This window comes from Scomber scombrus, chromosome 23 (genome assembly GCF_963691925.1).
Source record: "Scomber scombrus chromosome 23, fScoSco1.1, whole genome shotgun sequence".
Classification (NCBI taxonomy): domain Eukaryota; kingdom Metazoa; phylum Chordata; class Actinopteri; order Scombriformes; family Scombridae; genus Scomber; species Scomber scombrus.
The window spans coordinates 21530414-21545595 of record NC_084992.1 but is presented as its reverse complement, the minus strand read 5'-3'; the positions used below and the strand labels follow the sequence as shown (position 1 = coordinate 21545595).

Sequence of the window (15182 nt, the reverse complement as noted above, 5' to 3'; positions counted from 1 at the left end):
GTCCACGCTGGATATCTACCACCTGAGGACACTTGAAGCTCTGGCACTGTATGTTCTTCTGTATCAACACAAGTAAAATTAGTTGTTAGTACAATACAAAGACAAAACAATGAAATGTCAGCATTTCACATGTCTAATCTCCATCACACTAAACCTACTCAGTGCACCATCTACTGGCCAATATCAGGAACTGCACCATATAGAAAAAGCCAACCACAAAACTCATCTCCTCCTGAGTTTTTGGAAAATTGTACAGTTGGTGAGGAGTGGCTTAGACAGTCACTTTCTTGCCCAAACTCTTTAAATTTTTTAAAAAGAACTCCAGGATGAGTGAGGGCGCTCCATAATCAGTCTGCAGCCTATTTATGGAATGAAAGGGACTTTTTATGGGGGACTATTTCGAGGTTCCTATTCTCCAGAGTATTAATAAAAACAAAAAGGATTCCAGTACAGTCTTGTAATCGTGTTGGTGTTTGATGTTTAAAGCTGAATGTTGTTCATGGATCTCTATACAAATACTTAAAATTAAAATAAAGAAATACAAATTAATAACATTTTTAAAAATAATTAAAAATTAAATTATAAATGACAGGAAACACATTCCAAAAAAAGGAAAATCACTTTTTTATTCTATTTATCAGTGTTCTATGGCTTAATGCGTTCAGACATGTTTTAATTGAACTATTAAACAACAACATAGGTTTATCAGTCTTCAATTCAAATGAAAATGATCAGTGTTTTAAAATACAAGAGTAAGAGGAGACGGACATCTTTGAAGATATATTATGATCAGATATGTTATTAAGGCAGTCAATAACATTAACGTGACACACTGGCAAAAGCAGCTTTACAGTGGAATGTCTGAAACACAAACAGGCAGATTTTTATATATTAAATCAGAGAGACAAAAAGATTTAGAGGAAACATGAATTTAAACAGCATGTTTGGTTATGAATAAAAATGACATCCTGAAATGTGTTGAAATGGGAACAATGGTTCCCTCTCAGCACATGTGCAAAGTCAGGTTACTCTTACTGTAATAAAGTACTTCAGTATAATGTTCTTCTCTCTCAGTCAGTGCACAACTTTATTTCCTCCTACATGATTTTCTTGGTCCATCACCACCAATGCTTCCAAAAACATACCTCACTCAAAGTCCACTGACTAGATTTTTCCAGGAGCTTTCAACCAGAGCTCATGGTCTTTTTTTAGCCAGTGGCGTTTGCTCAGTTGTCACGGAGCAGACTCTACCTAACTAGAAATACCACTTAGCACTTGTAAGAGATATCACATTCAGGAGAGATGGTGAGGAATAAAAAATCATGAGATGTGGTTGAAAGCTCCAGGAAAAAAAACAAGTGGAGTTAATGAATATTAATCTCCACACATCCTCAGTTTCTAAAGAACAATTTGTTTACTAGACGTGCTTGTTGTCTTTATTTTTGTAGTTTTAGCCATCCGTTTTAACCAGTGGATTTAGCTAAATGATGTAAACTAGGACTGCTTATAATCAGTTCATTGATCAGTTATTCCCCCATCATAGCAGGGATTGTTAGAATCAGCTTCTTTTGATTACTGTGCAAGAATAAAGAAGAAAAAATTAGAATAGAAGCTACATAAATGAGGTGTCCTGGTAACTGAATGGTTAATGTCCCGGGTTGGATTCTGGCCTGGGAGCTTTGTTTCATGTGAGACTAAAAACTTCATGTACAACCTCAAATTTCCCCCAAAACCATGTCCTTCCAATCCGATAATCCCACCCAATTTGGGACTGATAAAACAATCATCCAGATTTTTCTAAATCTGAGCTGTTCTCTGTTCAGAACTAAGCTCCCTGCTTGAATATCAATGAGTGGTACTGAATGACCCATGTACCTCATGCCTTGGTTTAGCTGTAGTGCTCTGCTGTCTTTGAAACCCTCACACACACACACACACACACACAGAGAGCAGGTTAGAAATGAGTTCATTTTAGGAAAATGAAATATTGGAGGACATCTGGTGGAAATTAACAAAAAGTTGACTGTATTTACCTATCAAGCATCATCCTACCCTGCACACCATAACTAAATATTCACAGTAGTAGCAGCATTGGCACTTTGCACCGAACATAGACGATGATTGGATTATTCCTGGACGGTATTCTTCTGTCTTTACACCATTACACTTGCTCGTTGTGGTGATTCCGTGTTGGACTGTAGCTGAGAAGAACGGCTCTCGTTAGTTTTCGGACATCTTGCGGATCATGTAGTTGAGGATGCCTCCGTGGTGGAAATACGCCAGTTCCACATCAGTGTCGAATCTCATCCGCACTTGGAATATTTTTCCTGTGTCCAGCTGTGAGGACGCAAAGAGAAAATGTGAAGCGTCGCATTTAAACTCACGTGAACGGTGGATTAATGAGCCCGATCACTCTTGACATACCTTAACGTCGACTATCATGCGGGGCGTTAGCTTCTCTGGGATAACGATGGTGTAGCGCTCCCTGCCGGTCAGTCCCAAGCTGTCAGCGGTGTCTCCTGACAGATACTCCAGAGGGATCACTCCCATCCCCACCAGATTACTGCGGTGGATCCGCTCGTAGCTCTCGGCTATAACTGCTTTTATACCCTGATTTAAAAAAGACACAGAAACATTTAAGCGTGGATGTTCATGCTTGACATTTGCCTTTTCTAGAGTTTTCTGTCAAATCTCACGGTCTTCATCAGTGGACTGAGTTTGCTCAGTTGTCCATACTTAGGTCAAGTTTCATATCTTGACCATATGATGACGAATAAGCAAACTATTGACTAATGAACACCATGATATGCAGTTGAAAACGCCAGAAAAAGCTAGCTCAGTATAGCAAAAACCCAGCAACATAATGCATGAATTGTTATTTTCTTTCATGGTGCTGATGGGTAAATAAAGGAAGACTGAGGACATGTGACCCTCACCAGTAAGAAAGGACCCTTCGCCGCCCAGTCTCTGGAGCTGCCTGAGCCGTACTCCTTCCCTGCCAGAATCAGCAGAGGCACTCCGGACTGCAGGTATTTATCTGCAGCGTCGAACACATCCAACTGGACAAAAAAAAGACCACAACACAGAAAGGTTATTACAATGTTTCACATTATGTAGGTGAGATAAGGAGTAAACAGTGATGTGTGCTTAAAGATTAGATGGAGCATATGACATGACATATGACATGCTGGATTCCAATTGGCTAGTTTGTAGGCGTAGTCACATTTATTCCACAGCAGTATCTTGTCCAGGATCATAGAAACTATTTCAGGAACCTCACTTAGCTGTGTTTCAATTAAAAAGGAAACAGGTCTAAATATAGTTCTTCCTTCATGGCTGCTGGAGCCAAAAAAAGCTACTGTGAGGGTGGAAGTGTCTGATCTCTCAGCAATGATCAGTAAACACAATGAACACGATGAATGAGTCGTTGTCTCCTTCAGTCAGAAACTGCTTTTGCTGCCATCGATTTTAAAGCACTTACTGATTTTTCACTATTTTTAGACATTTTATTGACTCATTATTGTCAAGGTTCATCTGGGACCGGCCAAATTCACACCATTTACCATGCGGTTGCTTTTCCCTACAACTTACTATGAAAATGAGACAAAGACAACTGACACAGTTGAGATCAAAGATTGCCACAGTGTGTTACAAAGAGATAGAAAGATGTAGCGTGTGCTCACCACTGCTTCGGTTGGCAGGTGGATGGTTTGCGGCGCCTGCTTGTTGAGGAATTTGTTAAAGAGGCGGATGTTGGCGAACGTCCCTCTGGCCATCACGGCGTCGTTACCTCGACGGGAGCCGTAAGAGTTGAAGTCACGTGGGGTCAAACTGTCAAAACACATAACAGTAAGCTTTTATATTGTCTTGGTTGTGGATTCCGAGGATAATTTCGGATACATTTCTGAGCAGGCTTGGAAAGACCATCTTCTCACACTTCAGTGCAGTCAGGACTCACCCTCTACTTGTCAGGTAGCGTGCTGCAGAGCTGTTTCGAGCAATGTTCCCAGCAGGAGAAATGTGGTCTGTGGTAACTGAGTCGCCAAAGTTCAGCAGGACGTAGGCGTCATTTATGGACTTGGGAGGCTGCAGCTGCATAGTCTGAATTAAAGCAAGATGATAGACAACATTCTGATTGAAAACGCTGTAGTATAGAACAACTTAATTATTATGGTCATGTGACTCTAGGCCAATCATAATCCCAGACAGGCAGGGAGGCAAGGGGAGTATCCTGGATTGGTATTAGCAGTAGTTACAGTAGAAATAATAGTAATAATTGTACTCATTAAAATAGTAATGGTTATACTAATAATTGAGGTATTAGTAGCAACACTACTCTAGTATGGAAGTCCAGATGCACTCATTTAATCTGAAGCAAAACACTGCAACCAGACTACTGTATCTTTACTTGCTAGACAGAAAAAGTTGCTTATTTTTTCACAACATTGGCAACCAGAGCAGGTGACCTGTGGCCTCTGACTGCAGTGCAGAGTACAATATAGATGTTAGATTCCTCCCAGTGGTTTTGATGTTTGGCCGTGACAGATTTCATTACCAAAAAAAGAAAATAAAAGCCTGGGAAGAATCTTGCTTTTGTAAACATGAACATGAAAAAAAAAAGCCAATTCCCTTTTATGTTCCCTGAAAATGAGCCAACATCTGGCCGTTATACAAATTCAACTGAAAAATCCACACTACAGTCTCTTTCACATTCAGTTTCATTGTTATTATGCTACTGCTATCTTTGGAATATACCAATTGTTTCAGGGTTTAATAAAAAATAAAAACAATAAAATAGAATTTTAAATCTTAAATTTGTGTTTTTATACATCTTACAAAAAAACCCACTGAAGTTGGATTTTCTATTTAATTAAAATGCTTTTCTTAAAATTGGCAGCCCTCAACTTCCATACAATAACTGCATTCCTATATCTCTGAGAAGATATGGTTATATATTAGTTTATTTACCAAACCATCAAAGAATGGTGGTGACTTGATGTAAGTTGAGTTGGGGTCCCAGGTGTACAGCTTATCAGAGGGAGCGACCAGAGCGTTCCAGCGTTCGTTCACTTTCTGCAACAACACCAAAAGATTCCATCACACATTTACATCAGACTGCTGTGAGTCCTTAAGCAGCTATGGCATTAACAATGCACTCTACCTCAATCTTTGCATAGACTTCTTTGAACATTGAGGGAATGACAAACTGTCTCTCCACAGCTTGGATCTCCTCCCGTGTGGGCCAGATATCCCTCAGGAAAACCTCTTTGCCTTCAGAATTAATAGCTATAAAAGACAAAAAAAAAGAGAAAACATGTTGTTCTTATTCAAGCTCAACAACTGTTTTGGCTGTGAAACTAAATAAAAAATCCTACGACACACAAAAGCCTCTTTTCCAACCTAAAAATAACTAATGTAAAACAGAATCAATCTTTATGTACTGCCTCCATATACGTCAGTCTTACGTTCATAGACTCAGCCTGGAAGCTATCATGAATGTCAAGCTTGTCAAATCACATTATAACTAGTGTTTGTGCTACTTTTAATTTTGAAAACCAATGACTAAAGCAAACTGTATCCAATCCAACAGCATGCCCACCAGCACATCGTGTACTCAACTGCTTTTTTTCTGTGTAGTTACTCACCAATGGGTTCTTTCTCAAAGTCGATCCTCACGGTGCCAGCTATTGCGTAGGCGATGACAAGCGGAGGAGAAGCTAGGTAGTTGGCTCTGGTGTTTGGGTGAACTCGCCCTTCGAAGTTTCTGTTTCCTGACAGAACTCCCGCAGCAACTAGATCTCCCTGAAATGCACACACATCACTGTGAAGACCTCACATGATAGAAAAAGACTAGTATGCTTTAAAATGTATTAATGTTTAGCTTGTGGAATGAGAGCAGAAAAACTAAAAGAAAGCAAAGCTCAACATTAGAGTCTACAATACTCATGTAAGCACAGGCGATGCTGGGAAAAGAAAAAGATAAGATGAGGAGGGAAAAACAGCTCAGTATAGATTGAGGAGTGGAGCCTCTTTAATATAAACCACTGGTACCTGAGTTATGGCTTCCACCACTGGCTCTGGGAGCGGCCCACTGTTGCCTATACACGTCATGCAACCATAGCCAACAACCTCAAAGCTAACAGGAGGAGACAAAATAATGGTTTTAAAGGTGGAATGTTATCTTTAGAGCTTTAGCTTCATATTGACTTAAGCTGGCTGTTCCATGTATAGACCTTACACACTGACACACACTTTATATTAGGGTAACAAGAAGATAACACATTGTTCAATATTCATTTAGCATTAACATATTTTGTAATAAGGATCCTTATTTATATTTTTTAAGGATTGTCATATGTAGTGCACATTTTGCAGTTTTTGAGAAAAGTAACCAGTCACCGCCCTCTGGTGGACAAACACATCTGTGGCATTTCTGTACTAACGTTTCCTTTTAATTACCTACATATGCAGATATTGACTGTTCTGTTGGGAATATATCTCCATTAAATACCAGTCCAACTAGTATTTTATTTTTCTGGGAGGACTTAAAATAACACTTATTTGTGTAAGTTTAAGCAATATGATGATACAGTATATACCATAAGATCATAGAGATTTGGCTGTATGTTATCTCTATATATCTGTATATCTCTAGCTGTAATCAACGTTTTGTTATCTGAAAAGGCCGAAACTCTACAGTCTTTAGAGGCAGCCTAATTCACCTTACTCTTCATGAGATATTTGATGCTCATATTGGAGAAAACTGAACTGATGCTGCAACACTATTTGACTCTGTTGCTGTTAAGTGATGCTTTTTTTTTAAAACTGAGAAATGATCTTCAGCTGAGTAAAGGTGCCGGCTTGTACTATATCCTGACATAAATCTGTATTTCAAAATAAAAGAACCTATACGGTGATAGGTTTTATTCATATTGTCCACCTCAACTGTGAACTTCTGTAAACACATCATGTATCTTTGTCTTCCGTCCTTCCATATCAGTGTCCAGTGTGGGATCATCTGTTCCGAAGACATCTTACCCCAGCTGAGAGAGGTATTCCATCACACCGCTCTCCTTCAGGTAATATGTGACCACTCCACTGCCGGGCGACAGGCTGGTCTTTATGTAAGGCTTCACGCTCAAGCCGTTCTCTATTGCCTTTTTAGCAAGGAGTCCTGAGAGAGAAAAAAAACCCATTTCTCTTCATTAAAATCTTCAGCCTCCCCATACATTCTGTGATATTCCAGAAATATTATGAAGTGAAAAAAACCAACCCACCGGCTCCTAGCATGACAGATGGGTTGCTGGTGTTGGTGCAGCTGGTGATGGCGGCGATGACCACCGAGCCGTGGTTCAACGTGTACTCTTTCCCGTTGAACTGGAAGGGGGCATCGATGCTGTGACGCTCAGGGGCCACTTGGAAACCCTTGAAGCCTTGCTGAAAACAACACAAAACAAAAGTGGAGTGAGTTAAGCAGTGCACTGACAATAACATCAGTGAAGTTATAGACACTGAACATCAAAATAACACTATTGTTGACCGATAGGGCCAAGTATCGCTTGAGTTTGAGTTTCTTTATCTGATCCCTTACATACAAACTCTTATTTTATTTGATAAAAGAAGTATGGTTTTTAAAAACACATGCAGCCATAAAAGAAGTTTTTTTTTTAAATGATCTAAAACTGGCAAGATTAGGATTTAACTCAAGTAGTATCTGAGTAAAGCGCAAGTCAGAAAGATCATGTATGTGACATTTTGTACCAGAAAGTCTTGAGGTTAAATCTTCAATCCTAGTAGTTATAAAATCACTAGGTAGGTTCTTAGTAACTACTAGCTAGTTTTAAACTAGTCATTTACTAAATTGGGTTGAACCCATAGGTTCATAAATATCCATTGAGACATTAATTCCTGTCTGGGTAATCTGCCCCTCCAGTTTAAGTGATGTCTTATTAAAGTAATGTGTAAATGGGTTGCTTGGAATCATCATTAGTGTCATTCAATCAGAAGCAAACAACTATATCAACTAGAAATCACATTAAAACAGTTACTTTTGGCAGTTATGTTTCTACATAGGGGCAAAATCATTTATAAATTATTTTTCCCAAATGTGTGACCATATTTTATTCTGGCAATCATGTTTAAAAAACTGGGGAGTGTTGCATTGTGGGAGGGGGGTACCTTAATGTTACTTGGTTAGGGAGTATCTTCAACCTTGTTAATTAGAGCCCGACTTATATTTCAGTCAGCCGATATTGGCCTCTCACAGATTAATCAGTATCGGTGTTTATGCCATTTGATATGTGCTTTTAAAAAAAAAAAGATATACAAGCTGTATTTTATGTATATTTGATGCATTGATATCTCACTCCCTCAAATCGGCACCAAGAATCCAGTATCACAGACCACGATGTCTCCTGTGTTTCCTGTGATGCTTCATGATGGGAGTAGCACTTACCTTTGCTCCTAGGCATGTTTCAAAGTCTTCTTTCATGTTGGAAACAGCAATTCTATCCTGAGGTCTTTTGGGGCCGCTGCAGCATGGAACCACTTGACTGAGATCCAGCTCTACAACCTGAGAGAAACACGGTGATGGTAGTTCAGTGACATTACATTCTGTGCTGACACTGCTAAAGCTTCATCATGATATTGAGCCTGACCTGAGTGAAATCTGGATCCTGAGAGACATCATTGTAGTCTCTGAACATGGACACTGCCTTCAGGTACTTTGTAATGTAGGACAGCTTCTCTGCTTCTCGCCCTGAATCAAGACAAAAGAGACTAAATGAAGGAAACGCATAAAGAAGTGTGTTAAGAAATCAAGAATCCTTTTCACTTCAGGGTACCATGTATGAAGAAAACGTCTATTATCTTCAATATTTTTCTGCATATATGGCCCCACACGTTGCTACACTGATAAGTTAGTAAGTGCAGGCTGGTTTCAAATAATCATAGTGGAAAACCAAATGTGATGTATTATATAGTTCTGAAGTTGACAAAGTTTAATGTCAAATCAAACTTGTGGTTCAGCACATGAAATGAATTTAATCTCACACTCACCGGTCTGCTCGAGGTACTGAATGCTGACGTTGTCCACAGGGAAGAAAGCTGCCGTGGCTCCGTACTCCGGACACATGTTGGCGATGGTGGCTCTGTCAGCAATGGATAGCTGAGCCACACCCGGGCCGAAAAACTCCACGAACTTCCCCACTACACCCACCTGACGGAGGTGCTGAGAGGAAGATTGTGACGTCAGCGATGCTGCATATGATAAAAGTACGTAACAGCTGCATGAAAACTGAACTGAGTCCACATACCTTTGTAACAGTGAGAACGATGTCTGTGGAGGTTATGAATTTGTCTGGAGCCCCGTACAACTTGTATCCAACCACCTCAGGTAGAACCATGCTGATTGGCTGACCCAGCATCACGGCCTCCGCTTCTATTCCGCCCACACCTGAAGGTGACACCATACACTTATTCACAACTTAATGATCACTTTACAATTCATAGACAATTCAAGGCATCATAAAAAAAATCCTATAAAATGAAGAGCAATATTCTTATTTATTATTATTATACATGTGCAATACATATATACTATTACACAAGTGCAACACAAGCAGCATCCGGCTGTATACGTAGGTATTAAGTACTGTGTATGTATGTTTGAATTTGTGTGTGTGTGTGTAAAATTTTAACTTAAATTTAAATTTGACTTTTTAAAAGTGTCTTTGTATTTGAGCTCCACTCAGGCAGTACAGCAGTTTGGTTGTTTACCTGTCCAATGGCAAACTATTCTATTCTCTTCTAATTCAGGTAATGTTCATGTTAGTTTTTGCTGCCTCAGCAACTTTGTAGAAAAGGCATATTGTAGTGTTATTTTTTAGTAAAGAGTAAACAGTGATAGACTATTCCAATCTGTGGTCAAGTGTTTGTTACATATTTAGAAACTAGTTAAAATTCTACTTTGAAATATGGATATACTCATATGTAATAATTCATTATCCATGAATGTGTTTTCTGGACACTAAAATTAGACATGGGTGTCAATTTTTGGCTTATGAAACTAACCATGGTGCATCATTATAAGTGACGAAAAAATCACATAAGTCCAATATTTCCATAAAACAGCCCTGATGGAATATTTGTACTTACATGATATGAGAGACTTTAAAGAAATGTTCATTCACTTTCTTGGTGAGCGTGAGATGAGAAGATAGATATCAATCTCATGTTTGTGTGTTAAGTATTCAGATATGAGATAATGTGGTTAGCCTAGCTTAGCATAAAGACAGGAAGCGGGGGGAAACAGCTAGCCTCACCCTGGATGAAATTCAAAAATACTGATACAAACATCTGTAAAATAACAAATTCTCATTGTTACATTACAGATTAGGTGGATGGCGCAGGGTGAGAGAAAAGTGGGTTAACTACACAAAGTTAATGATAAATTAAACTTGTGTTTAACTGTTTATAATATAAACCGTTCTGGCGACCATCATCTTACCCCAGCCCAGAACTCCCAGGCCGTCGATCATGGTGGTGTGAGAGTCTGTTCCCACCAGGCTGTCGGGGTAGAAGTAACCGTCGTAGTTAAACACCACCCGGGCCAGATACTCCAGGTTGACTTGGTGAACGATTCCTGAACCGGGAGGAATGATGCGCATGTTCCTGAAGGCTTTAGAGCCCCACTGAGAGGGGAAAAGAACATAATCACAGGCTAAAGAAATCTCTTCAGAATTAATATCTATTACATATAAAGAAGAATTCATTATTAACATTTCATACCTTTAAGAACTGAAATCTTTCTTTGTTGCGGTCAAACTCCAGATCCTGGTTTTTCTGAAGGCTGTCAGACCTTGAGGAAAAAGAGCCAGTAAAATATGTGCATGTTTGTTAATTGCAGATTAGTACAGTGTGCATCAGCTGATGGTGACATGATGGTAAGAGTCTGATGAACCCGGTCTTACTTCCTGTTAAAGTCCACCTGGATGGAATGATCGATGACGAGGTCCGCTGGGCAAACAGGGTTAATCTTCTCAGGGTCGCCGCCTAGTTTCATCACAGCGTCACGCATGGCTGCAAAGTCCACCACAGCAGGGACACCACTGCAGAGCAGCTCTGAGTTAGTCCAGTCAATCACTCATCATCATCATCAGGGTTAATTAAGCCTGATGATGATGACTGATCATCAGGTTAATGTTTCTAAAATTCAAGACCACCTGAGATCACCTGTATCTTAATAACATTAGCACAACATTAACATATACAGAAACCATTAGATGTAAATATTCGAGATGCTTTAAAGGAAAAGACTGACACGATATTGTGTTGTTGGTTTTTTTACTGTCAACAAATGCCAAGAAGAGGCCAGCACCAACAATTTTCCTCCATACTATAACTTCCAGAGCCTGTCTATGGCACTCAGGCTGAAACCCATTGATTCCTACTGGAGATACAATCTTTAAAAAGGCTCAATAATTTCCTATAAACAGCTGAGCGCTACTTTTTAACAAACACAAACAAGAAATAGTGTATTTGTTGGGAACTACTTTGAACTGCAGTTTAATCTGCATTTGGTTTGGTTGGTTGGTTTTTGTTGGTTTCATGGTATTGAAGGAACATGTGACCCACTAGCTCAATGACGCGTTTTTAGTTTTTGTGGACAACAATGGAGCTCTATGGCACAGAAGAATACAAGATGTCAGGCTTTAGATAAACACACACAGCACTTGTTAGTAGAATATATTCATTGTTGGTTTTGGTCTGTATGAGATTTGTTGACAGTAATAAAAAATTAAAGAGTATTGCCAGACTTAATCTGATCCTTTGTTTATCATTTTATCACACAGCTGACTCCAACCAAGCAGCCAGACTGGAGCAGAGGATGTTGCAGCTCATGGTCAGCGTCTTAACCTCTAGCCACTAAAAGGTTGAAAGGCACTCCAACAATTTAGTATCACATGTGTATAAAGCTGGGATACTCACAAGAGACAGATTACAAATAGAACAGTGGAAGTCTGTGCAGTTAGATGCAAAGATATGATTGGGCAAGCTCCAAAAACAATGGATCCTACATTTTTCACAAATGTTCTGTATCAAATCAATTCTCTCCAAGCCCAAGTAGAAATGACCCTGATAATGTACCATGACTTTGTGAGAGAGTCAGACTTCACAGTACCTATAGTACTGACTCACTCACAGTCTGATACAAAAGAAGGGTTCAGACATACGTGAAGTCCTGGAGGATGACACGAGCCGGCCTGAACGGCACCTCCACAGTCTGAGTCTGGGTCTGCTTCCAGTTGAGGATGCTTTCCACATCTGAGCGCTTCACCAGAAACTCGTCGCAGTTCCTGACGGCAGACTCCAGGAGGACCCGGATGGAGAACGGCAGACGGTCTGAGGAACGGAACGTCTTCACATGGTAAACTTCTCAGGAATATATATATGCTACTAAAACACAACTCCAATGACATAAAGATTTCATATAAACATCTGATTAAGATCTGTTGTTACCATATCTGGGATCTCCAAGTTTGGTAAGATTGTAGAACTGCTGGTTTGGGACCTTGGAGTCCAGAGACTCAACAATATGTTGGAAAGGGTTATTCACAGTCTCAGACATCCTCCTCTGTTTGTCTCTATGAATCTAAAAAAGAAGAAATATAAGAAATGTAAGCCTGTTTTTAACACAGTATGATTAATAACACTGAAGCAGGGATGAAAGGAAACAAATATTCCATTTAGTCACACTTTATATGTTCACAAGAGCACATGTAGATCAAATGACTACAATTATGAATGAATAGTCTTATTACATAGAGAAATAGAGAGAGAGACTTATGCAGCCTTGACTACAATCTGAGGTCAATCCAGATTCAGTTTGGAAATGTATTAGCTCAGGTTGCAGTCCATTCACAATGACGAGGCTGAGGGTCGGTGAACTCTCAGCCCACGTTTTACAAACCTCCTTACATAACTAAACCTCTTTAGCAATCTAGTGAAACACTTTAAACTGTGAAATGTGGCTGTGGGTTTGGACATGGTCAGTGCACAATCTTAAAAAGGAAAAGTTGAGCTTCATCTGCATGTGATTTGCTCGGGAGAGGCGTTATCTGTGTGAAAGGTGAGCTGATCAGTGCAGCACTGGACCAGGCCTGCATATCCTGAACGGCCACATATTTTAACTGTCTGGCTGAAATACAAGTTGCAACAATAATGTTACTGCAGGGTGCAAAGTCAAACTATGGGCCTGACGTCACTGTGATGTAACATGGTCAGAGCAACCTGCACCACCACTCTATTCTTTATAGTGATCATTTTAAATGAATATAATTGAATATATTAAAAATGAGCAGCCTTTGTAGCTTTTTGGTAACAGCCAAACATGGGCATGTGACGTCAGCTAGCGTTGCATGTTTACTCATATTACGTAAATATTCCTGAAAAGCTTTTTTTTTTTTTTTACACACCAATTTATGACAAATACTTGTACTGGTGCTTATGGTTAGTTTACAACATTATTAAAAATGTTCATTATTTGGTGAAATTAATTTGTTTTAAAAAAAAAAAGTTAACATTAGAAAACAAGGAGTCATTAAAGTATCATTTGCCATCAGCTAATTTATCGACACGAGTGTTAAAAAAGAGAACAACAGCTTACAAATGATGTTTTAAAAACTAAAATATCTGAATATTTTCTACAGTGTGTTTTATCTACCTCCTGTCACTCGTTCATGCTGCATTCACACTACGTTTACACCGTTTACAACACTTTAACTTCACTTGGCCCTCTGAGGTCAGCTAGCATTAGCTTCTTGGTCAAGCTACTACTACTAACTAAAAAAGCGTATGTATGTTCTATGGAAACGTTAAATGAAATGAGCGGTTTTATGAATATTACTGGCAGAATTTTACCACACAGCGTTGACATAAAGGCAGCGTACAGCTTTTCAATTTGACAGGCAAAGTTAGTTAGCTTGCGGCTGAACTGTGCTGCATGACAACGCGAAGGGGGATTCTTGTACGTTACATACGCAAAGCTGCTGTAGGACAAGTTGAGGAGATGGTTAGTTTAATGTCGTCGGATTGTACAGACTTACCTGTATCAGCAGCAAAGTAGACACCGTAGAACACGGCCGTTTGTTATCGTCTCACTGACAGCAGCTTGCTCTCATACAAACCTACTGCTCCGCCGCCAGCAGCTGTACTGCTCACTTCTTCTTCTTCTGGTTTGGTAGGCTTGACGCAGCAACGGCGTATTGCTGCCCCCTCAGGCAGAAGTCGTCTATTCCAATTTTTTTCTTTCTTTTAGTTAGTCAGGTTGTACTGCTCACTTCCGGTCATCTTTTCTGAATATATTTTTTTAAGCCAGATTAATTAATACCACGTAAATGTAACTGGGTCGGTCTGCGTTGTGTTCTGTTAAACTGTTTTACATGAGTCCAAAAGACAGCAAAAACGTTATTTCTTAGGCTCTTTTATCACTGCAACACACCTCTCTCAGTCAGGATAAATGCAGACTCAACATGTGAATGACATAAAATACAATAAAATGTGAACAAAATGCCACGAATTATGTGACAAAATTACATTGTTAACATATTTAGCTTAAATATTAACAGCATGAAATGTGAAATAATAATAATGTGAATGTAAAACAATTGAAACACAAATAAATATATATATATATATATATATATATATATATATATATATATATATATATATATATATATATATATATAATACAATGAAACACTTGAAAGCTATTCTCTAATCACACTTAACACAGTAAATTTAACACAATAAATTGAAAATGAAAAAATACATTAACTGAACTGATAATGGGAGTATATTACAACATACACATACTTGTTAAAATGAGTCCAAAAGACAGCAAAACGTTATTTCTTAGGCTCTTTTATCACTGCAACACACCTAACATAAAAAACAAGCTTACCGTAACTGTGTGTCCCACAAGCCAAAATGATGAAAACCAGCCACAAATGTGTAATGGGAATTCTTATTATTCATCTTCTCTGATACAAATGAGGAACTATGTCATATTATTAGGTGTATGTGTGTGTCATAATCTGCTGATCATGACACCACTTATGTTACATGAAATGCTGATTGAGTGAACACCATTGAACATTGAGTGAACATCATGTATGTTA

General features: G+C 39.0%; 1 protein-coding gene across 1 annotated transcript; it reads right to left on the bottom strand.

Annotated features, from left to right (window-relative positions):
* Positions 1-600: 600 nt before the first annotated feature.
* Positions 601-14226, bottom strand: aco1 (aconitase 1, soluble). Its single transcript, XM_062445442.1, has 21 exons — positions 14106-14226; positions 12520-12652; positions 12234-12402; positions 10971-11108; positions 10789-10858; positions 10508-10691; positions 9315-9454; positions 9058-9229; positions 8658-8758; positions 8456-8572; positions 7278-7437; positions 7039-7174; positions 6052-6136; positions 5646-5802; positions 5162-5286; positions 4969-5073; positions 3959-4101; positions 3684-3831; positions 2937-3059; positions 2425-2610; positions 601-2337 (listed from the first exon to the last, which is right to left on the bottom strand). The coding sequence occupies exons 2-21, from the start codon at positions 12626-12628 to the stop codon at positions 2221-2223; spliced, it is 2685 nt and encodes an 894-aa protein (XP_062301426.1). The 5' UTR covers positions 12629-12652; positions 14106-14226; the 3' UTR covers positions 601-2220.
* Between the last annotated feature and the right edge of the window lie 956 nt (positions 14227-15182).

What these genes read in the sequence shown, in the direction of transcription:
- aco1 (XM_062445442.1), bottom strand. Translation starts at nt 12,628, where the DNA reads ATGTCTGAGACTGTGAATAACCCTTTCCAACATATTGTTGAGTCTCTG. An exon ending in ACTTGGAGATCCCAGATATG is followed by an intron (nt 12,403 to 12,519) that starts GTAACAACAGAT and finishes TCCGTTCCTCAG; the next exon opens with ACCGTCTGCCGTTCTCCATC. An exon ending in CACCATTCTTTGATGGTTTG is followed by an intron (nt 4,102 to 4,968) that starts GTAAATAAACTA and finishes GCTTTAATTCAG; the next exon opens with ACTATGCAGCTGCAGCCTCC.